At 36.8% G+C, this 25,551-nt stretch overlaps 1 protein-coding gene across 2 annotated transcripts; it reads right to left on the bottom strand.

Moving 5' to 3' along the window:
• Positions 317–24,149, bottom strand: LOC110396792 (protein eyes shut homolog). 2 transcript variants are annotated; one of them, XM_021392654.1, is made up of 6 exons: positions 24,098–24,149; positions 22,739–22,998; positions 15,293–15,389; positions 14,176–14,283; positions 13,430–13,575; positions 317–1,924 (listed from the first exon to the last, which is right to left on the bottom strand). In XM_021392654.1, the coding sequence occupies exons 1-6, from the start codon at positions 24,124–24,126 to the stop codon at positions 1,905–1,907; spliced, it is 660 nt and encodes a 219-aa protein (XP_021248329.1). In that variant the 5' UTR covers positions 24,127–24,149; the 3' UTR covers positions 317–1,904. The 2 variants fall into 2 exon arrangements, with proteins under 2 accessions (XP_021248329.1, XP_021248330.1); XM_021392655.1 differs by lacking the exon at positions 317–1,924 and adding an exon at positions 10,396–10,626.

Here is a 25,551-nt window from a genome sequence, read left to right as displayed (position 1 = left end):
TATCAATGCAATATTTACGACATTTTAACTTTGATTTTAAGAACATGGGTTTTAGTATGAACAATTCCCTTATTAAAATTTAGGAAAAACCTTTAAAACTAAAAGATAACAAAAAGATAACTAAAAAAGTATATCCAAGACTGAAATTTCTAAGAAGCAAAGCAACTGCCATTACAACTAATACAGTTTAAAATGGGAAAAAGACTCCATATTGAACTGCACCTTGTATATTGTATATTGTATTCTATGTATATATTTTAACTACACTGTATTTATTGTATGCATATATATACTCACATAAATGAACATACACGGTCTTACAGAGAAATGCCCATGCTTTATTCAGCATATGTGCTGTTTTCTAACCATTTTAACACTGAAACAAAATACAGCACAAAAATAAAATTAAAAGAATATAAAACTGGAAAGCTTTACTATTTTATTAAAGGTATCAAAAAAAGTAGTTCACTCTAAAAGAATATGAGCATAGTTTGGAGAAAAAAGAATATTCACATTTATTTCCATATCACTCTATAACTGGAATGCCTCCACAATATACTAATTTTATGATTATTATTACAGCCTTTGATTTTCTTCTCTGTTAAGCACATTTTATGTAGTCTTTAATATTCCTATTTAAAACTGAAGTACTTATGCTTTACTTTTTACTCAAATGAAAATAAAAGTCAGTACAAATATGGCTAAAAAACTCAATGTGTCATTCTCTTCTTGGGACACAAGGAGTCACAATTACTACTCCAAATATAATGTAATATTCCCATTGCACTTTAAATGAACTATCAGAAATGAGAACAATGCAGTCCTTGGAGGTTTTCCAGACCTAACTGCACAAAGCACCAAGCTGCTTGGTCTGATCTCATAGCTGACATTGATTTCAGAAAGAAGTTGGGCTAGAGACCTCACAAGGCCCATTCCAACATGAATTATTCTCATTCAAGAATGAAATTTCCCTAATAGCTTGACCTGGTAAGTTCGATTAATGGCAAAATGCATGGGATCAAAAGTATGCAATGGGTCAAAGAAGCAGATGACAGTGCAACAAGAATTTGAGCACCATTACATGGAAAATTACTTATGAACAGCATGAATTTAATTGCTTCATTTTCAATATTATTAGGGTATTTAAGAACACAATCTGGTCAAATTCAACTCCCTCGAAAAAATCTGCCAAGGAAAGTCACTAAAGAAGTTAGGCTGCTTTTATTCCTTTTAGATTGATGTTAAACACACATTGAGACTCCATGCAGGCAAGAATGAGGTTCAGAAACTTGGAAACAATAACAAGAAATAATTAATGATGAGACAAATGTATTATTTAGAATACAGGTATGCTTTGAGTAGTATGTTTAAGCAAACATGTTTGATTCATTTAAATACTGTAGCACAATATCTTTACTTTTTATGTCAAGTGAGAATTTTGCAATTTAGAACAGTGTTTTAGGGTGACTGCAGAGAAATAAAATAGATCTGAGTCACATAATCAGCAAGACCCAAAGAGTTGCCCCACAAATTTTTCATTACAAACTAGGAGCAAACAATAGAATTGCTAAGAGAACCACTAGATTTTAGTAGGGAATGTCAGCCCATTCTACTTTAGTGAACAAAATAGTTTTTATGAAGTCATCTACTTTTCTGAATCCTTTTCAGGTTAAGACAGTTTGCTAACAAAAACAGCTTTAGAGAACCTAAAAAATCCATGACGCTATCACTGCCATGCTCATCACAAATACAAAGAAGCACAGCTTTAAGGTAACTTCTAACATAGAGTATGCTGTGTTCTGCTAAGTGAAACACTCCGTCAGCAGTTGTTTGTTTTGTTATTTAACGCTATGACTGATTGAAACATCCAGTAACTAATTCTTTTTTACCTAAATGGTTCCTGGTCATGACATTTTTTCAATTCCTAGCAAAAGAAAGAAACAATTTCATAAATCACTATTAAAACCTTCTTATTTCACTTATCATTTAAAATACAACAAAAACTTAATATAGAAGATTTTGACATTAAGTACATTTACAACTTATAGAATGCTCAAAGAAATACTGCAAAATCACAGAAGACTAGACTGGCATTATAATGCATGATGTTCCTCTGTGTTGTTAACACTAAAGCTGCTTAAAAGCTCCTTTTTCATTCTATCTGCAGCAGAGCAATGTGTGTGGAAATTGAGATTTCAATCCCCTGGGTCTTTGTAACTCTTACAGAGTAGAAACTCCTTTAGGACATGCAAAGTAGCATGCTTGGATATATTCAAAGACCATTCCAAAGTTAGACTTGCTGAAAAGTACAGTGACTTCCCAAGCTAGCAGTAACAACAGTATTACCACACATCCAGTCTCTAACAGATGTATCAGAGTTTTTTCAGATTTGTTTCGGGTATAATGTGGGTATAATTTAAGCTCAATTTTAGCTCCCGAAGCCCTTAGGTAATTTAAATTCTCTCCTAATCATAGAATCATAGATTCATAGAGTGGCTTGAGTTGGGAGGGACCATAAAGACTGCCCAGTTCCACCCTCCCATATCATAGGCAGGGTTACCACCCAGTAGATCAGGCTGCCCAGGGCCCCATCAAATCGAGCCTTGAACATGTCCAGGGACGGCACATCCACAGAGTCTATGGGCAGCCTATGCCAATGCCTCACCACCTTCTAAGTAACAAATTTCTTCCTAAAATATAGTACAAATCTCCCCTCTTTTTCTTTAAAGATATTCCCCCTTGTCCTAGCATTACTAGATTGTGTAAAAAGTCGGATCCTTCTCCTGCATATAAGCTCCCTTCAAGTACTGGAAGGGTGCAGTGAGGTCTCACCAGTGCCTTCTCTTCCCTAAGCTAATCAAGCCCAGCTTTCTCAGCCTTTCTTCATAGGAGAGGTTCTCCATCCCTCTGATCATCTTTGTGGCCCTTCTCTGGACCCTCTCCAACAGCTCTGTATTCTTCCTGTGCTGGGGACCCCAGGCCTGGAAACAGTACTCCAGATGGGGCCTCACAAGAGCAGAACAGTGGGGGACAATCAGCTCCCTCACCCTGCTGGCCTTCTGGGCCTTGAGGCCTTCTGGGCTGCAAGCATACAGCACTGGCTCATTTCTAGCTTTTCATTTACCAGCTCTGCGAATCCTTCTCCACAGAGCTGGTCCCTAGGAGTTCTAACAAAGGAGATCTAATCATCTGACCACAATCTCTTGGATATTCTTACTGGATATTCCTGTCCCAAAAATTTAAGCTCAATAAGTCTTGAGGGAAGAACTCTTCATCTGTTTTAGCATGAAACACAGATCTAATTGATTACATTTATGATAAGATAAATTAGAATTTTAGTAACTTCAATCTGTTCAGTTGGAGACTGTCTCAATTTTATTAAATGTTTCTGTTGTTTTAAACAGTATGTGTGTGCCCTAAAAAAGATAGTATGTATAGTATCGTGATCAAAAACATAAGCCTAGCCAGAGAATTTCAAAGCAGCACTTCCATAATTAGGGTGGAATGTTTAATTGTGATTCTGCTCCTGTGTTAGCTTACTGGAGGAACAGATTTTTGAAATTATTCTTAGTATTGCTACAATTTCTTTGATAGACCCTTTGTAGCAACAACAATAAAAATAACAAGAATTACACCAATATCCCAGTAAACAGAAAATACTAATAGAGGAAAGGTTCAAAATTTTCAGCAATCACTCTCATCTATGTATTGAGGCAAAGGGATATTCTCAACCTTCAACTTTCTCAGACCAACAGCTTACTTTCTATTAGCTAAGTCAGATTAAGAATATAGTAAAATTGGTTTCAACCTTCCATCTTACCAATACCTCCTAAGTATTACCAACACATAACTACTAGACACATATTCTGCCTGGGAATCAACAGTCTTATCAGGAAAGCCAGAACACAGACCAGAGGATTTGTAAATGTTAGTGTCAAGTTCCAACATATGAGCACTGGCTACTCTCTCAGATAGCTTTTTGGTATTAAAAACACCCTAGACATAGACAAGCAAAATTTAAGCTCCAACAAAGAAGTAAGTTATGGAAGATCAGTTCAGGTCTCAGAGAAAGGTTTCATCATTATAGTTAAGCTAATTCGAATAACCTCACACTTGAAAACTATGATTCACACATAGACATTTACTTGCAAAAGCTGCTATGTAGTAAGTTATTTCTGTATTAAACTAGTAGCATATCAGCTACTAAATTTAAAGCATTCTACTTGGCAGCCTCAGCAAAATCCATAACTCTGAGGCAACCAACCTTCCTACAAAATCCACATGGGAGACAAGTACCTAAGGACTTTAGAAACATGTAAAAAGAGAAAAGAACTATCAGCGCAATGTCTAGGCAGACTAATGCAGTACTGTTAGAGTTCCTAAGAAATATGCTCAAAGCAGTAGCTTTGGAAGGTCAAAAGCACTTTAGTCTTGTTAGTATAGCATTATATCTGGCTTTACTGCCACGTCTCTCATGAGGATGAATTAGACTGGGGCAGACACCATGCTGATGCAGCTAAAATCTCCTTTTTACGTTCAATATAGCTGTAAAATCTTGGCTTGTGATGTACAGTATGCTCACTGGTGCTCACTACATGAGTTTAAGTAATCAGCTTCCTTCATTTTCTCTAAAGAATTAAATAACTTTTTCCAAATATTTCCAAATTTGCTAGCTTTGGAGCAAGAATGTTTCAGATAGACTGCACATATGGTATATATTGGATTGGATATGTACTGATCATTTTGTTTTACAATTTTTATTTTCTATTCAGTTGAAGTAATTAATATTTAATAGACAAGCTAGAGACAGAGAAACAACGTAGGAAAAGCTGAATCAGCATAATCCAATGTTATGTGCAAAAATCAGATCTGAGACTTTGTTCTGGTGAATATGGAGTAATATATGGAGTTAGTGATCTCTGTGAAGGTGCAGAAAACTTGGATAGAAGTCTGAGTGAAACGATCAAAATGAGATTTTCTCCCAGTCATTCATTGCTTTATATGGTGAGTCCAGTGACAAAAAGTTGTAGGTCCTAACACACACGTCTGAATGAACACAGTGTTCTCTTTATGATTATAACATGGTGCAATCTACAAAGACATTATTCGTAAATAACACATTGCTTCTCTTCAGCACTCAACAATAAGAGGCATAGTTTCTTCTGTTCCCCTCTTACTGACTTGTATGAATCCAGGAAGAGAAGCTGGTTCTGTTTGAAGATTAACAGTAACTAACTACACAGCATATAGGTGAAATCACCTTAGAATTACTATAATAAACACATGGTCAAATTTTACAGTAATGAGTATGGAGAACAAACACTTTACATTTAGATACTCCTTGCCAAAAGACAAGGATTTTCTTCCCTAAAGACATAGATCTGTAAACCAAGTACAATTATATTTTACTAAATAGAGTGTACTGTCATCCAAGTTCCTAATCACTAGCTTGAATTTGTATACACAGTGAGTCACTGTTTCTGAACAGTCATTACGAATAGGTTGCAGAATCACATATTTTGAGCTTAATCTGTACAAAAAGTTACCTACTTAATGACCAGAGAGTCTGCATGCATGACAGAGACTTTTCTTTTTTATGAGCAGGATTCTTAGCTGTTCAATAACATCATTCCTTTGAAACTGCAAACACATTTATCTAGCTGGAAGTCACTGCTGTATGGCATAGTATTCTTGACAGATCAGAAAAATCTTTTTTCTAAGAATTTTTTCTATGAACCAGTCTATCTTCTCCTTTGCTGATGCTGTAATTACAAGATCTGAAATAGAACTGTCAAAGCCACTTTTCAGAGGTAACCTTTTATGTGGCTAAAAATTAGACATGGCAACGTAACCATGGGTGCCTAGTTTCTGTTCTGGCATATAGACCACTGGGCCACATATACAAATTCTTCTATTCGATTCCTTTAATTCAGTACCTGAAGCATTGCATCTTGGTGCACTGAGAAAACTGGCTTTATCCTTGGAAAGCTGCTTTCAATCAAGGCTGAAAGTTTATGCAAACTGGGGAAAGTTCTGATTCTAAAAGGGTGGTCCCCACTCAGTGGAGAAGGACAAACACTGTACTCATCTCCTCCCATAAACCAGAAAGATTATCTGGGGAACTGCAATCCAGTCAGCCTCACACAAGTCCCTGGGAAGATGAAAGAGTGAATCCACTTTGAAGACATTTCTGGGGACCTGAAAATGGTGACTGGACTGGTGACTATCAAGGGAAAATCATGCTTGATCAACCTGTTTGCCTTTTATGATAAAATGAAGTTTTATGGAAGATGTGGATGTTACTAATCTTAATTTTTGCACAGCTTTAACACTGAATCAGTGTTCCTGTACCCAAGTTAGGATGTTGCAGTTTGGAAGAGTGGACAATTGGATGGCTAAAACACAGCCTGGATGGTTGGGCTCAGTGAGATTTTCTACCTGGATGCTGATTAACAAGTGTATTACCCCAGACTCTGCACCACTAGGCTCAGAAACCTGAGGGAGGCCTGAGAGTAGATTAATCTAAGTAGTAAATCCTGAAAAAAAATGAAGACATTGAATATCTCAGAGTTTTTCCATGTCCTTCGTGTCCACTTCAACTCACCACTGAGAATAACATATACTTTTTCCTTGGCCTTACTTTTGCTGCCAATGTACATCCACAAGGATTCATTCCACAGTCTTCTCTAAACTCAGCTCTACCTGTTAAAATTACAGCATTCAGACAGTGACTCTCTAGTCCTCCTAGGAAGTCCACCCTTGCTCCTTGTGCCGTGTGTGTTTTTTTTCCTGCATGCAGACTCAGCCAGGCGTTCACTTGTTGTGTTTTCTTGCAGCTCTTCTCCTTGACCAGGGATGAATGGTAACAAACAAAACTGCTACCAGACTAAAGTTTAAATGGTCAAGGGATGGCTTAAGGCTTTAGTTAGTAGAGTTTAAGCCACTTTGAAAGGTAAAAGGAATGTTTATGTCCAGATCTTGTGTCTCAGGATTTGTTTATTCAGTGAGAGTTTAAGAGGGAGGGAACTAGCACTCTAGACATCAAGCACTTCAATTCAAATGCTTGATACACAGTACTCTCATATGTTTCTTTTGGCCCAGGAAATCTTCTGAATCATGTTGAAATGCATCAAGTACAGCAGAAAGTGCCTCCTCTTTTCCTTAGAAATCAAGCTAACTTACAGCATGGACATTACAGCACTTCTCAGGAAAATTGAGAAGGTGAGTCTTCCTCTTCAAGATGGGAGTTTTCACTGGACTTAAAATTACCAACTTTTGATGTGAATGCTCTAATTATTAAACTAAAAGACATACACCAGTACCTCCACTCAGTTCTGTCAGCATACATGTTAGATTTGTTCTCACCACAATCACTTTTTGCTTCTTTAGATACTCAAGCTGCATCTTGCTTTGATATCTTAGGGAGGATACCATTAGATTCCTCCCCTCTAACTCTTAAGTAGATAGAGTCATTCTTTTAGTTGTGTAGTTGCTCTTCTTCCTCTGTATATCAATAGCAGGTAGTAAAGACAGAGCTCTGAAGACTCAGATGCAATCGCTGCCAGTTAGTTGGCAGCAGAAAGCTGTAGAAGCAGCTGTGAAGGTCAGAAAGATAAACCAAACTTTTCTTTTTTTGTTAGGTCTGCATAAAAAGCAGAGCAGAGTTTTCTTTGCCAAGCAGACCAAATAAACAGCAGGTTTTGTGGGTAAGCATAAAGAAAACTCAGCTTCAAACCTGACATTATAGATAAAATAGAAGATGAAGTAAAGTTTAAGCCAAGGTTTTGACTTAGTTTAACATAAAGCTTAAATATGTTCTTAGTTACTTCCAAATGTCAATTTGTACTGATGTCATAGCGAAAAGAAGACTGTAAGGGGTGTGTCTGAGATTAAGAGACTAGCTATTTAAATTTAAGAAATAGCTACTGTGCTCTGCAGAAAGGATGAGTGAACTTTCACAGAAATAAGTATTTTCATGGCGCTTATGTCATTTTTAGGCAATTTTTTAATCATATGTCCAATTATTGGCTGTTTAAATCAGAATTTTGAATTTGTATGCTTGTTTTATACACATCATGTTTTAACCATTAAAACCTTGTTTCGCATTTTGGAATTGTGTATCAAGTTGCTGTATGGGGGAGCTGCAGGCAGAGTGGGGAAGAGGCTGAGACTGCTTTGTTCTGGATGCAGCCTGCTCAGCAGTGAACTCACCAACAAACACAGCTGAGCCCATTAGCCTAGCTAGTGATGCCTCTGTGAAAGTGCATTTAAGAAAAGGCAAAAAGCTGCACAGGCAGAGTGAAGAATGAGGGAAAAAGTAGTGTAAGAAACAATCCTATGAAGAGCAAGGTCAGAGAAAAAGGAGGGAGAGAAGGCAGTCCAGGCACTAGAGCAGAGATTCCTCAGCAGCCCACGTAGGAGCCCACAGTAGAGCAGAGATTCCCCTGCAACCCAAAGAGAGGACCATGGTGAACCAGGTATCTAGACTGTAGCCCATGGTGGAGTCCCACACACGCTGGAGAAAAGTGTGAGGAGTAGGGAACAGCAGAGAGGAGCTGTTAAGAAATTATTGCCACCTACCATTACTCTTCCCTGCTTGGAGAGTGGGAAATAAGAGCAATTGGAGATTGACGTTGAGCCATTGAAGAAGTAGGGGGTGAGGGAAATGTGATGGTTTATTTTCTTTGCTTCTGACCATCCAAAAATCTATTTTAATTGGCAATGACATCAGTGTTGCCTAAATTGAATCTGTTTTGCCCATGACTGTAAATAGTAAATGACCTCCATGTCTTTATTTTGACCCATGAGCTTTTTCACCTTACAAGTAACCAATGGCAACAACAAAAAGCCACCATAGTATTTGCTAGGAATCTTAGGATTATTAGGTTAAACTCAAGTGGAAAATAAAAATAAGAAAAACAGCAAGTGCAGACTTATAGATTAATAAATCTGTCAATGAGTGGAGTGAGAATGTTCATTAAACCAAGAATCCTTCCATATGAAGCAAGAAGACATCATCCAAAAAAAATTCTCTAGTAAAAAAACTTGTATCCTAATTAAATTCACTCCGCAGCAGACTTGGTGACCCAGTCACTTATAGTTTATACTTCAATATAAAGTAATTTTTTGTGAGCATGAAAGAATATTTGATTTGAGGCATGTCTGTATTATCTGGATTGTGCTTTGACATAACATTCAGATGATAAGATTTAAAGAAAAAAGGATTAACACCTCAATCATGAAAAAGCCTTTAAGTGTAAGTGATCATCATACATTATGCTTAATTAGTTATTACTTTGTTATATTGCACAGCTGAGGCAAGAGCAATATTAATGTTTTAATTAGCAGATTTATTTTTTTTACTATCAAACTCAGTGGAATATATATGTATTTTTCCTTGATTTTTTACAAAATTGTATATCAATGCACACTCAGAATGCAACATCACATTAATTAATTGGTAATAATGAGAGTATAGTTACACTAATTGATTACAGTTCATTATTTTGCTTTTAATTTTAATTCCACAAGTCACATGAGTTCTACTTGTTTGCATAGTACCTTCAGATTCTATAACAAATGCTTATTAACCTGTCAAGCCAAAATTAAATCTGTGAAATAGCCTTTTCATTTGATTTCCCTTTTAGCTATCAAAATTCTGAACACAATCTTCAAAGTTTATATCCACCAAAGAAGCTGATGATAGGCAAGAAGCTGAGAGAAGAAAAACATGGCTGTTCACCCAACGGGACCAAAAGGGATATTCCATACCATATAGAATGTCAAGCTCAGCAGTAAAAACTAAGATAAATGAGTAGGAGAGGGGGCATTCATTTAGGAAGCCTTAAAAGTAGCTGGATATCACCTGCTGATGAGAAGTAGAGATTTTTTTTATTTGCTTCCACAAAAGTTATTTTCATCTTACTTTCTTCCCATCCTGCTGAAAAGGGGGAGTGAGAGAGCAGCTTGTCTGGGCACCTGACTTGTGCGGTTGAACAAGTCAGACAAAAAGCAGAGTACGAGAGACAAAAGGTAGATCAGGTGACCTGGAGGAATACGGACTTGCTATCCAATCTTGCTAAGACAGGGTTAGGAAAGCCAGGGCTGACCAGTAGTTGAATCTGGCAGGGAATTTTTAGGGCAACAAGGGGTTCAACAAGTACATTAAAAAAAGAAATATTGTTTCACTTTAGCCCTTACATATTCAACGTTACCAATATAATTGAAGAAATATATTTTTAGTTGAAAAATTAATAGAAAATTTTCTAGGACTTTAAAAAAAACTTACAGTAAAGCATTCCTTAAACTCAAAAATAATTTTGGAGAGTTATTTTCAAGTGTGAAATTCAATTGTTTATGTTTTATTTATAAATAAAAATTTTAAAAAGTTGTCAATATTTTTGCTTGTATTGCTGCCTCTATTTTTGCAAGAATCAGACCAATTGTACTTATCACTTTTTCAAATACTCTCAGTTGTCATAAATCAGTTGGTAGCTCAATTATATTTGCCTCTTGCCATTTCTGTCTGCATATATCATGAGTGTAAAGTTCATCTGAGTCCTTAAAGACCATCCAGATGATCTCAGATGGTGAAAGCCCTCAAAGGAAAAAGTATTCAGTTGGCATCTGGGAGAGAGAAGAATTCAAGAGGTAGAATGAAGCACTTGGCATTCTCTCTTCAGTTTTATATGAAGAGACCTTATCTCTAAATACGAGCTGTCTAAGCCTGCAATATAATCTGCAGAGTTTAAATAAAAATCATCACAAAAACTCAAAGACTGATTTAGTTCACGCTAAAGGCATTCAGGGAACAATTAAGTTACCTGAAGTTGGCTTACTGTACTATATGAGAAGGCATCTGTGTTCCAATACTACTGTGTAAACCTTGTAGTTATTATTAAGAACCCATGGGAAATGAATGACTTTCTGGAGGGGTCAGATGGAGACAAAATAAAATGCACTGGGGAAAATGTAAAATAGCAGAAGATATCCTTGTTCAGGCAAGATTTCTTGACTCATAACGATCATCAAGATATATTTCTGAGTAAGATTAAATACGATTTATGATTATTTTTTAAATTGAATCTATTCCTTCTGGGTCTTAAATGAAATCCTCTACTGCTCCTCTTCCCAGTACTAAAAATCCCTTTTTACCCTACTTATTTATTTGTTGCAAATGTTGTGTGTCCTGAATCATAAGGAATTAGATGGTCTTGCTAATAAAATGACACAAACTTTTTAACAAAAATAAAATTTCCATTGAGACTATTATCTCCAATTAGAAGTGATATGGTTACATTGCCATCTGGGGAAAATGGAAAAGGAATGGGTTAACGTATTTGATCAAGTATCAGGCTTAGACAGAAATCCAATTTTCAATAATGTTCTTTGGGGATTAATCAGTTTTATAATTAGTAAACAATGTAGATGGCAATATTAGAAACAAAAAAAATCTCCAACGTTACTATGTTCTTAGAGCCTTAAGCCACTCATTGATACTCATTCTACAGCACAGCATAATAAAGTGGAATATTCCCAACAAACTGACTCATACAATCTAATTTTACTGAAGTTTGCTTCACAATTCTGAGGAGCAATGTCTTGCCCTGAAAAGACAAAGTTTGATTCCTTTGGACCCAAAGGACATGTCCTTTGGAATCTAACTGCTTTTCACTTGCTTCTGAGCCTTTAAACATTCTTCTAGGTTAAGTTTGCTTTCAAATAGAAATTGAAGATGCTGCACATACAGCTTTGCAACTTCATTTTAAACCCTTATTACCCCTCTGATTTCTGAAAGCAACTGATTCTCCAGATACTTCGTATCGAATTAATTATTCTTAGAGACATGTCTAACTGGTACATTCTGTAGTGGATATCCAGTATGTTGCATTTTAAGGGTTAAAAAATCACTCACTGCAATTAAGTGATGAACAATCTATCACTAATTTTTAAGTAATGATTCAGTGTTTATTTATAATCACCCAGATTATCACAGCACCATTATTATTATTTAGTGTTATTTATTAATAAAAGCTGTCCTTATAAATATACTGAAGAATAAATATTTTTTAGCAGTAGACAATTTCTTTTATGAGAAAATAACTACTGCAGCTGATTAAAAAAAACCCACAAAAATAATAAAAATGAAAAAAACACCCGCTATCCTTGTAGATTAAGTAAGCAAGGAATATGAACTCAAACTTCTTAAATAATGAAGAGTCATAACATACTTGCAGATGCCTTTTTTCTTCTCAAATCAGAAGCCTATCAATACAGATATCTCATCTTTTATGAATAATTATGGGTGAAGGCAGTTGTTTTAAAGTCTAGTAGTTACAATTTTTAATGTGCAGCACCACTACATTAATGCAACAATAATGAACTAAATTTCTATGATACTCAAGAAGTATTTAGAAGACAGCACTTTCTGAAAAGAATATTCTGAGAAAAAAATGCTTTTAAACTTTTAGGCATGGGAGTTATATGGATTTTCCTAAATTTAGCTGACATGTCAAGAAAAAAACTGCAGAATACAGCACATGCGAGATAGAAATTAAAGTTGACAAAGGGAAGGTTAGACAACCATACGTATTTTCTCTGAACTATTTTCTCTGTTCTGCAGAGAAGACACATTCCCCTTAGTCCTTGAGATGCCAAGAGAATAATTTTTAATCTTATGAACTTATGTTATATTCATCACAGACTGAGATGAGTACAAAAAATCATTTTATGCAGAACACACACAGAAATCATGGAACTTGAGGCAGACAACTATAAATAAGTCTGCAAGAACATTTATATGACCCCAAGTATATTCAGATTCCTTAAGTTGGATATATCAGAACATTAAGTATGAACTGTTCTGCTACATGCAGAAATATGAATTACATGCAGAGCATTAAAGTAAAAGTCAGCATCAATTTAGAATATCTAATAATATACTAATTTAGTGCATCTGTACCCATCAAATGTTTTCATTAGTCCTGTAAAAATGTACTGATTAACAGCAACACTGTCAGTCCAATATGTTGACAAAGTCAAAGCATTCCTATGGTTACGTGCAAACCCAGATGACGAGGTAGCATTTCTTTGTGTCTGTAAAAACTACTTTGTATCTGTGACAATTCTTTATTTCTTGGCTAACGTCAGAAAACAGCAATTTTCTTTGCACCGTTCAATCTCTTTGAACGTGTTTCAGCTTAATGTACAGGTGACTAAATAAACCATAAATCAACCCTTAATGTAAGTAATACCTTGAGCTCCTTAGCAAGAATTGGATCAAAGCTCTATCTGAATTAATATTTATCCTCCAAAAAGCAAATGATCATGTGTCCTTTTCCTTCATTTAGTTGAGGCCATCACTATGAAATTAAAAACTTCTAAAACCTGTGAAAAAGCCCCCTCCATCATGATAGGGAACGGACTATACCTGTGAATCCAGGAGAACAGAAACACTGATAGCCTCCAAGCCTGTTGATGCAGCTTCCTCCATTCAAGCAAGGCAAAGTTTCACACTCATTTACATCTATCTCACATAGAGACCCATAGTATCCAGGTGCACAATTACAGAGGAATCTTCAAAAAAGAGAAAATCTGGTAACTCAGACGCAAACAACTATCCTAGTATTTGAAGCTGTAAGTATGTTCTGATATCAAGCTCTTATCCCTAATCACCATTCATATTAAAATAATTAAATCTCTCATTTCCATGTTTCTAAAGCAAGAACAGATATTCAGTACTTTTTAAAGGTTAGTAGGAAAATTGTGCACAGTAATTTTAACTGAACCTACACAAAATGACACAAAGGCTGACATCTTGACACAAGTCTGAAAAACTGTAGCATTGTGGATACAAACACAAGACACAGTGTCTCTCTTCTAATTGCACTTAACTTTATTAGTAAGCAGTTACCTTAGAAAATGTAATTGCTGGACACTGAAAAGAGTGATACAGCTATTTAACTGAAGACCAATTGTCCTATTTCATTTATTTCAAATTAAAAAAAAAAAGATTACCTAAGAAACAAAAAGCTGAATCAGCAGAATTTGCCTACCTCATTTTAATAGAGAATTCTTGTTATGTGCTGAAGGTCTCATCTCAAACTTAATGCAGTGAAGCAGACTTTATATAAAAAGAAATCTGACTTTTTTTTCCATTTATCTGTAGTAACTAACCTGTTTGTGAGATCCAGACAAGTCCCATTGTTTTTGCAGGGTCTTGATAAGCATTCATTAATCTCCACTTCACACAGTGTCCCAGTGAAGCCATGCTGGCAGGAGCACCTAGCAAAAAAGGATGTCACTGTTCTACTTTTAGTTTACCATAAAAAGACTCCTCAAAAACATGTGGCATATTTTGAGAGGTATGAATCAGTTCCAAAATTATGTTACTGTTTTTTTTTGAGCATTAGAAAGTACTTTATCTAATCAAACTTTGTAAGTACAGTAAGTACTTTGTAAGTACAGTACCTTCAGCATAGGAAATAATATTTTTATCATTATTACTTGAGGACCACAGATTTTGTGCTGACCCAGCTGTGAAGGGACTCAGGGCTGGCCTTGACTTGAGGTGGTTTTCACTTGTTTTGAGACCTACTCTGGGATCAGCTGACTGCTGCCTCTCCTACTTTAGCTTCAGCTCTGAATTGGCACCTATAGTGAGAGTATAACCCACAGGGACAGTCATGGTGTAATGAACAGTAGCCCCCTGCGTGCTGGGGGAGCTGATAAATGGTACAAAAGAAAGAAATCACGATAAGGAAACATACAAAAATAGCTTCAATCAGGTACAAGACTGAAGACCATAAAACTACCCTTTGGCAAAAACTTTCAAATGCCAGTGATTTGCAAAAATGCTGCCAGTTCTTGAGTAAGTCTGATACCTTTGATCCCAGAATCCAGACAGACTTTGTGAGAAAGACCATAACAAGCACAAGGGCTAGATAACGATGTTGTTATGAAGCTGTTTAATATTACTTTGGACTATGAATATTAGTTTTATTTTAACTAGATACGTAATAGCTCTTTTTATACATGATTAGACTGTTAAGATTTTAATTAGCCTAACAAGAAATTCTTGAGTTCACATGTATGATGTATTCGTTTTTGACCACAAGAATATTTTAAGTGTAACAAAACATGTAATGTGTCAAACTCATCACAAAAAAAAAAAAGATGCATTACATAATTGAAGGCCAGCAAGCATAATACAAGCAATGGACCAAAATAATAGCTAAATGATTAATATTAATGTATCATACTAGGTATCTGTTGCTCAAGTAATTTTCCTCACCTGTAGCTGTTAACCCCATCCACACAGAGACCTTCATTCTGGCATGGATGGGAGATGCACTCATCGCTGTTAACTTCACAATAAGTACCTTCAAATCCTGAAACACAGATTATATGAACTATGAATTACTGAGTTCCACTACATGATTTGAATATAAGGGTCACAGAGCCTCTTGTGAGTTGGGTTATCCAAGACCAGGATGAATTTTGAAAATGCAAGTGTTAGGCTTGAGAAAAGTCAGGCAGCACAGAAGCTGTTAGAAAAGTTGCTGAGAAAAACATCAGGTCCCCTTCTTGTATTTGCTCCTATGTATCTGTTGTTCTGTGTGCTGGCTTTAGCCTTCAGAGTAGCTCCTTGTCTTGACCTTGGACCTGCTCCACTGCTGTAGGTTTTACTGGTAATCTGTCATGCCAGGCTAACCATGGATACCGTTATCAGTCCTGCCCTGCTCACGTCATTCACCTCATCAAGATGAGATCCTTGATGGTGAGGTCCCTGCTCTGGCATGCTTGATAAGAATCCCAGTTCACCTTTGCTTTCAGAGCAACCCATCCTCTCTGCTCCCTCATTCTAAGATCAGCTGCAGTAAATGGATTCCATACAAAACATTTTTTTTTCTCCAAATATTTTCATTCAGAACTTTCAACAAGTTCATTTCCAGAGACTACAGAAGTCATATCATTCTTATATGAACAAGAAAGTTCAGATTTGGATGGAACATCTGGATACTGTGAAATGTAGCCAACTTTAATGGACTGAAAAGGCTTCCATAGGGTGTGTAGAACAGTATCAGAAATGAAAAGCTAATAAAAATCTAGAGCATAATGAAAGTTTAGAGAGACCAAATTTATCCAAGGCAGTCAGAAAAAGAGAAAAAATGAAATGATTTTAGGATTTAGATAAAGAAAGAATGTGATTCATTATGATCATCAGTGAAAAAACCTCTTATACTTTTGAGATGCTATGTATTGTATGAGCATGCACCTCCTTATTGAAATACCACCGCTGTCACTGAAATACAGAAAAAGGAAAATGGAGGTCATTCATCAGTCTGCTTCCTCATGACATTTCCACTTTGTTATGGATATTTTATAGGCTTTTTGAGGTAAATAATACTGAATTGAAAACATAAAACACCATTTAACACATATTTGAGTGCAGTAGCACACACTACTCCAGTCCATAGCAAAATATAACTACCTTGGAAAGACATAAATGAAATATTATCTACTATTCATACAAATGGAGAAAAATATTAGCTTCATTACATAATATAACCATCAATTTACTACCTTATGATAGAATAGCTGAGCGTTTAAGCTAATATTGAATATTGTCTTTTTATCTCAAATTAGAGCTTCTTCTAGATTTTGGAAATTTCTAGTACTATAATTTATTACGTCTGCAAAAAGGATGTGCCAATCAAAGCACAGGTTAACTAGCCAGTTTCACAGAGAAACTTATGAAAATAAATAGCACTGTACATTGCTTGTACAAACAAGATAGATCAAACTGCAAAATATATACCATTATATTATCAAAATATATGTAAAATGTTTATTTTATGAATATGTTTGTACAACAACCAATCATAACATTTTCAAATCTAAAAGAATACTCAAAATGATCATTAGGCTTAAGGAAAGAATTACCTTCATAGTTTATTTGCATTAAGGCTGTGAGAAACCTCCTGGGTCTAACCTGCATGGACATGTAGTTCTTGTATTTTACGTAGTAGTCAAAAATAATTTAAAGGGCAGCTTAACAAATAAGTATATTTTGTGTAAGTTACAAATGCTGTCACACATAGCCACGATCTTCTGAAGTACTTAAACTGAGATTAATATATAGATGCAATTTTTCAATAATACAGAGGTTTTCAGTTTATTTCACTTGGGGGAAAAACAGATGTTTTAGATTTAAATTGATAAAATATTTAAAATGCCAAATATAGTACCGAACCTAATATTTTTATTTGTAAAGCGATTTGAAATATCTAAATAAGCATTCACTTAGAGTAGCCAACAAAATACACTTTAACACTTAACTTGCTTAACTTAGCTTATATGGCAAATATATTTCATTAATTTGAATTGCAAAAAAAGTCATTTTTATTTTAAGCAAGCTATTTTGTAAAGCAGTACATTACTTAAAAGCCTGAAAATATGCATGCTTCTGTAATGCATTGTTACTGTAACAATATTTAGTACTATATTTAAGAAAGTAATATGCACATTTAAATGCAGCTACTTTCTGCCTTTGCTAGTCCAAATCAGTCAAACTAGGATCTAAACTGTAAATCAATGGCACGTGCAAATGATTTTGTTGCAGCTCTCCAGCCATATACTTTAAAAAGTAGCTTTTGCAGATTTCAAACCTGAGTAACATATTAAAAATGTGATTTTGACCTTAACGTTTTTTTTATTTGCAAAAACTAAAAGCGTTTTGAACTCAGTTCAAATTACTCTGAACTTCTAAATGAGAAGGAATATCTAATCAATAGAGAAGTGCAAATGGCACACTCTGCCACTTTTGAAAACAGAGTTCTATTTATCCATTAGCCAATCCAGAGATAGCTGCTCAAAATCTCCAATACTGAGTTTAATAAATTACCCTAATAAGGATGGATAATCAAGTTGGTTTTTTTTTTAAGTGACTAGTTATAAAGACCAGACAAATGTTACTGTAAATCTGAAAATGTGAGAAACAAGTAACATACAAACAGAGTCTCATTGGTATTACAGAAGTTTCAAGTAGGATCTTTCTTACAGGGTAGTTATTCACTTTAAGGGGGAAAAAAAAAACACAACAAAATATAGGGATACAATACTTAAGTTTAGATTTACTTGTTTACCACTGAAGGGAAAGACTTACAGTTCTTTTTGAGGAATTGAAATATGATGCCTGCTCCAATAATAACAACTCCTATTGGAAACAATAGGTGTTGGATGTTGGTGGTATAGCAATAGAGGCTGAACCTTCCCACCAATATTCAGTTACATTTTTCAGTTACATTTTGTGGCTGCATGGCAAATGGCAGCAGAGGGGCAGTCTGACAAAATGATGTCTGACATAGAAGTGCATATGAAGCAAAGGGCTGTCAATGAATTCCTTCATACAGAAAAAAAATGCACCCATTCACATTCATCAATGCTTGCTGAATGTTTATAGAGACCAAAAAGAGGATGTGAGCACAGTGAGGTGATGGGTGGTGCATTTCAGCAATGATGCCATCATAACAGCTGTAAAACAGTAGGTCACCTTTGCTGGTGTAGACTTTTACAAGCATGGAATGAAGGCTCTTTTTCATTGCTGGCAAAAAATGTGTAACTATCATGGTGACCATGTTGAAAAATAGTGTTTTGTAGCTGACAATTTGGTCTATCAAATAGTGTTATTGTGCTCTTTATATCTTTTCTAGTTTCTAGGGAAATAAATAGGATGCATTACTTTCAGAGCAAGCCACATGTATCTCAGAAGTGTTAACTGTTAAAAACTTTTAGAAATGTTAAGATGAAATGCAACTGAAAAGCCTTTGTATATGTACAGACATTTAATAGTCCAGGTAGAATGAAAGTGACTTCAGTAACCTACACATATCTGTGTTCTACAGAGTATATTGCAAAATCAGCTTCTCTAACTTTTAAATCTTGATTTTTTCATACTCAAGAATCAAAATACTAAGAGGTAGTGGCTGTGGCAACATTCCCAAAATTGTTTGCAAAATATGTGCAGGCAGAATGATACATTAATATCAGTTCAAAGAAATTCCAGCATAGGAAGTATTGCTAGGAGTATCAATGGATGAAGCAGAAAAAGCTGCTATTTAAGCTGAAATGGATCCTTTTGTTTCTTCTGCTTCTCTGAAACACTGGAAACAGCTGCTGCATGTCTCAACTCTGAGTGATCAGCAATGCAGAGTGTAGCTACACGTCTGTTGTTACTGTTATGATCACTTCTTTATTCCATTTCAGAGAAATACTACCAAATTTACCTTTCCATGCAAGAAAGTGGACTTATGGGATTCTTTATAAGCTCTATACATCAGCAGAGCACTGTGGACTTCATCTTTATTTGTAAAGATAATGTCTTCAATAAGCAGAGATGTCACAATAACCTAATGCATAGCTATGAAGTCTTCACATTTTTAGATACAGTACTTCATACTATATCAAAATACATATTGTTGAACTCTTGAGTATTACATCAGGTAATTCTCTCAAGTAGCCTGCTTCACTGTTAGCTGAATCACTGTTTGTTGCCTGTGCTTGTTGTGGTTTAACATCAATATGTAACTACGCTCCATCACGCTACGCTTATTCTTTCTTCTCATCAGGACAGGAGAAAATACTGTGAAAAAACCTCACAGCTTGAGATAAGGACTGGTAGATCACTCACCAGTTACTATCATTGGAAAAACAGACTTGGCATAAGGGATATTCATGTAATTTTTTTTTAATCTATTGCTATTATCAGACTAGAGCAGTGGGAAGCAAAAGCAAAATAATGACACCTTCCCCCTTCCCCCTCACCTTCTTCTACCTCCTCCCTCCAGCAGTGCAAGGGAATGGGGGCTGCAGTCAAATCACAGAATTACAGGGCTTGGAAGGAACCTCACGAGATCATAGAGTCCAACTCCCCTGCTAAAGCAGGTACCCTACAGTAGGTCACACAGGTAGGTGTCCAGACAGGTCTTGAATGTCTTCATAGAGGAAGAATCCACCACCTCTCTGGGCAACCTGTTCCAGTGCTCTGTCACTCTTACCATAAAGAAGTTCTTCTGCATGTTTGTATGGAACTTCCTATGTTCAAGTTTTAGGCCATTGCTCCTTGTCTTATCACTACACACCACCAAGAAGAGCCTGACCTCACCCATTTGTCTCCTACATCCCTTTAGATATTTATAAACATTAATCAGACCCCCCCCTTCAGTCTTCCCCAGCTGAACAGACCAAGGTTACTCAGCCTTCCCTCATAAGGGAGATGTTCCGGGCCCTTTATCATCTTTGACCATAATATTTTGTCTCTGCTGATCCTTCATGGTTACTCTCTGCCCCTGTTCCACAGGGGGGTCCCTACCATGGGCTGCTGTCTTTCTCCAGCTGATCCCGCATGGACTTTCCATGGGCTGCAGCTCTTCAAGCACTCCACCAACATCTCTCTGTACCACAGGGCCCATCCTTCAGAAACTGCTCCAGCACAGACCCCCACGGGCAGCAGCTCTCCCAGACCTCCTGCTCCACCATGGACTCCTCACCATGGGCTGCAGCTCTGGCCTGGGGCTGCTCCTGCAAGGGCTCCCCATGGGCTGCAGCCTTCTTCAGGTCACATCCATTGCTGCACTGTGGGCTTCTCCATGGCTGCATGGGAACATCTGCTCCTCATGGTGCCCATGGGCTGCAGGGGTCATCCTGCTCTACCATAGGCCTCTTCTGGGCTGCAGGGAGCTTATGCTCTGCTTCTGTAACACCTGCTGCCTTTCTCCTGCACTGACCTTGGCGGCTGTGGGGCTTCTCATCTCACATTTTCTCAGTCTCCCATCTGCAATTGCACAGCATTGTTTCCCTGTCTTAAACCTGCTCTCCCAGAGGCACCCCCAGCATTGCTCAGGGCTCTGCTCTGGCAGTGGTGGGTCCGTTTTGGAGCAGCTGGAGCTGGCTCTGACCTTGCACATGGCAGCTGCTGTGATCTTCTCAGAGGCCACACCTGCAGCCCTCAGCTACCAAAACCTTGCCACAGATGCTTAATACAATGCGTATCTACAAAATTTAAGAAATTGTGCAGGCAATTGACAGAAGTATTAAGTCTCTTCCCTTATTCTAGGTAAAAAAATACTCCCTTGTTCATTTACATTGTGTCATACACTGCTACATTTTGCAACTCTCGATGAAACAGATTCAAACTATCTAATTGACTGGATATTTAACTACATATCATGCAAGTCTTTTAATCAGTATGTCATTGGTACTAAGTCAGGTATCTTGGAATACTCCAACAATGTCAGCTGTGATTACCCTTTGTAATCAGATCTGTAACTCTGACAGGCTTATCAGGAGAGAAAGGGTTGCAAAAAACATGAGAGGAAGACACCTGAGAAAATGTATTACCGTAAAATGCCTTTGATTAGATTTTTATATTTTACTGTCTCTCCTGTTTTGATAGTCCTTAATAAGTGACTGCATTTTTTAGCACTTTTAACTCTTCATAATTTTTGCCTTTTAGCCCTTTTCAAAGCTGAGATATTTTCAGGTTTTCCAAGATTTTTTTAGTTATGCACTTTACTGGTTCAGATTTCTCTCCTGCTAGCTCCCTGAAGATTCCTAGCTAAGTGTTTCAAGCACCCTTGAAGATTCCTTTAAAGTTCCATGAGAATATTGGCTGCAATGTTTTTGTATTCTCGAGAAACTGATTACAAGTGTTTGGAGGAAAAGATTCGAGCTACATGACTCTTTACAGATCCTTTCTGAAAAAGGCTTCAGGATCAATATATTGTATTGAAAGCTATTTTCTCTCGTTGTCATGGTGTTCAATATTATACTTTCATTCAATAAGCAACTCACACACCTTCTCAGTGACTTCTTTAAACTCTGTAACTTATGGTAACCTCAATAGTAAAAAACTCATGTTATAAATATAACATATCTCTGCATTTTTGCAATTCAGTAAATAAGATAAGTAATAATACCATGGTGTAACACATCAAATATTGCATTTTCTGTCTTTGGCCTCTAGGACTAACATACATCTTATTTGTATGTCTTTTTTTTTTTTTTTTTTTTACACATTGACTTCAATATCATACTTAAATTCCAAATTCATTAATTGTATTCTCCCTACTTTCTACTCTCCCTACTGCAGTTTTAATTAGTTAAAGTATTCTAAACTGTTCCTCTGTTCCACCTTAGAATTTCCTGTACACTGCAGAAAAGATTGTGGCTTTTAAGCCATGGGCCAGGAAAGCTTTAAGTACCTGTTGTGATTTCCGTTGTTGTGTATGAGGACAGAGAGCAATCTACATTTTCAATCAGTCAAGGGAAGATTATTCCCCTGATGGGCCAGGTCTTCCAGACATCTCAGCAGGAAGAGGAACCAATTCCAACTTGGTCCAACTTTTGTACTGTTTCTGCCTGCCTGTTTTGTCAATTTAGTCTGTCAGCCCTGCAGGTCAGGTTCATCTCTATCTTTTTGTAACAACTGATTCAAAAATGGTAATTCTGAATGCTGGAGTATGAACAGACACATTTATTATTGTAATACAAGAAATAAATATTAGGCAAATTGACCACTATCTTTTACCATAACTGATATACTTGCTGTAATTCATGAAGGTTTCATGTGCTTTAAAAGGTATACATTCTTATTTTCATTGAAGATAGCATTAAATTCAACATGTGTTTGCAAATATTCTGCAGCACAGACAATAATGTTAACTACACCAGCTCTTACCTGTTTTGCAAATGCACATAGGATTTCCATCAACTTGTGCCAGGCAAGTTGAGTTGTTTATGCATGGATTGTAAGGCAGCTCACAGGGACTGAAGCGCTGATGGCAAAAATCACCAGTATAAAATGGAGGACAAATGCATACAAACTGTCCCTGCTTCACAGATTCATAGCAGGTAGCTCCATTCAAGCATGGTTCAGAATCACATTCATTTATGTCTTCACTGCAGTCTCGACCTGTCCACCCTGCTGTACATAAGCATCTGAAAAAAAAAAGGCAACACAGTGCACAAGTGAAAATCTACTATTTATCAATTCCAGATATTTATATAAAAAACAACCAAGAATCCTCTGTGCATAGCTTTTTTCTATTAATTGTATCAGCCTGCACTATGAATAAAAGCTACACTGAAATTCTTCTCCCACAATTTATTTACATAAAAGCAAAATGAGTTATTCTGAATCACTAGATTTATCCACTTGAAATTATATGCAGTTTATTTATGCTGACAGAATCATCTGTGAATCTTTTCTAGGCTGTTAAACAATAACAGAAATTATCAAACACGGAATACAAGGTTCTTCAAGTTCTAGGAATGGAAAGACATCCTCTCCTACATGTGAAATGTCTAAATAGGTTCTCCACTGTTTAGGATGAAATGCAGCAGGTAACATTCAATACGCTTTCAAGAAAGAAGGCAGCAGATCAAAAGCACAATAAATGAATGAAGAATCCTTTTTTTTCCGTGATGTTCCCTTTTTCTGTATGCTCATGCGAAGGGCTGATAATGACGACATAGAAGAGATAATAAATAGACCAAAATCTACATTTTATCTTATCTAGTTCATGAAAGTAAATTCTTCATGATAAGTATCTGTTTTTATTTAAGACATGAAAATAAGGTTCTAAAAACTAGATTACAATTTGCTAATGATTTCAAAGTTTGCAGAGAAAATTTCCTTATTAACTGCAACAAAGGCAAGGTCTGTTCTTGTTCTACATTCTACATATCTAAATAAGGAATTCAGCTACTCACTGCCTGCACATTTAAATATGATTTGAGCATATTCATTCAATTGTTGAAATGAAATCCGTCCAAGGGCACAAAACATGAATGCAATGCCCCTCTACATCAAAGCTAAACATTATTTAAGGCCTTCTTGTTTTACAAAGTTTCCTTGATAATTAATTTATTTTTTTGCACATATTTCTGAGCCATTAACTGCTGTAATTCATGAAGCGTATGCACTTGGAAAGGTATACATTCTCGTTACTTTAATTGAAGATAGCATTAAATTCCACATTTACTTGCAAATGTTTTGCTGTACAACAGACATATGAAAGATTAGAACAGCTCTTACTTGTTTTGGTTGATGTTGTTTCCAAGCATTAAGCCTTCCTCAAAGATAGCCTGATCCTACTATGACAAAAGAACATTTTCTTAAACAGTAAAAAGAACATTGAGTGGAAGGAGCAGGTATTGCTTGCCACACAGAATGAGAACTTGGCCCCTTTAAAACAAACAGTGAGTATTTTCTTTGGAATGTTTAATTTCCTGTGTGATTGGTTTGTGGGGTACAGTTTCCATGCTAGATCAAATGAAATGGTTATTATTAAGGAACCTTATTATTTCAAAGTCCTGACTCCTTTAGCAATAAAGACTCAAAATTAGGTTACTGCATCTTATTAATGGGAAGAAAAATAATCTCTTGCAAAAAGACCACTTCATTCATTACATTAGAAAGCCAAGATGATTTTTAGGCTCCTCAAGCAAGCAAACAAAGGTAATTCATTTCTTATCATAGAATGGCCTGGGTTGAAAAGGACCTCAAAGATCATCTAGTTTCAACCTCCCTGCTGAGTGCAGGGTTGCCAACCACTAGACCAGGCTGCCCAGAGCCATGTCCAGCCTGGCCTTGAATACCTCCAGGGACAGGGCATCCACAGCCTCCCTGGGCAACCTGTTCCAGTGCATCACCACCCTCTGTGTGAAAAACTTCCTCCTAATATCTAACCTACATCTCCAGTCTCAGTTTAAAACCATTCCTCCTTGTCCTATCACTATCCACCCCCGTGAACAATCATTCCACCTCCTGTTTATATGCTCCATTCAAATATCGAAAGGCCACAGTGAGGTCTCCCCGGAGCCTTCTCTTCTCTAAACTAAACAAGCCCAGTTCCCTCAATCTTTCTTCATAGGACAGGTGCTCCAGGCCTCTGATTAGTCACCCTCGTCTGAACTCATTCCAAGAGGTCTGCATCTTTCTTATGCTGGGAGCCCCAGGCCTCGATACAGTACTCCAGATAGGGCCTCACAAGAGCTGAGTAGAGGGGGACCACCACCTCCCTTCTCCCTGCTGGCCACTCCTCTTTTAATGTAGCCCAGAGCATAGTTGGCCTTCTGGGCTGCCAGCACACACTCCTGGCTCATGTCCAGCTTCTCATCCATCAGGACCCCCAAGTCCTTCTCCACAGGGCTGCTCTCAAGGAGTTCTTCCCCCAGTTTGTATAAATACCTGGGATTGCCCTGGCCCAAGTGCAGCACCTTGCATTTGGCCTTGTTGAACCTCATTAAGTTCACATGGGCCCACTTCTCCAGCCTGTCCAGGTCCCTCTGGATGGCTTCCCTTCCTTCCAATGTATCGACTGCACCCCTCAGCTTGGTGTCATCTGCAAACTTACTGAGGGTGCACTCGATTCCATCATCTATGTCATTGATAAAGACACTGAAGAGCACCGGTCCCAAGACTGACTCCTGAGGGACACCACTCGTGATCGGCCTCCACCCTGACACAGAACCATTAATCACAACTCT

Source organism: Numida meleagris, chromosome 3 (assembly GCF_002078875.1).
Source record: "Numida meleagris isolate 19003 breed g44 Domestic line chromosome 3, NumMel1.0, whole genome shotgun sequence".
Classification (NCBI taxonomy): Eukaryota; Metazoa; Chordata; class Aves; order Galliformes; family Numididae; genus Numida; species Numida meleagris.
Note: the sequence above shows the minus strand (reverse complement) of the source record. Positions and strands in the feature narration are given on the sequence as shown.

Coding starts and splice junctions, on each gene's coding strand:
- LOC110396792 (XM_021392654.1), bottom strand. CDS start 24,126: ATGCTTGGAAACAACATCAACCAAAACAA. Junction 22,999..24,097: donor AACAACATCAACCAAAACAA/GTAAGAGCTGTT, acceptor TTTTTTTTTCAG/ATGCTTATGTACAGCAGGGT. Junction 14,284..15,292: donor GATGGGGTTAACAGCTACAG/GTGAGGAAAATT, acceptor CTTTTTTGCTAG/GTGCTCCTGCCAGCATGGCT.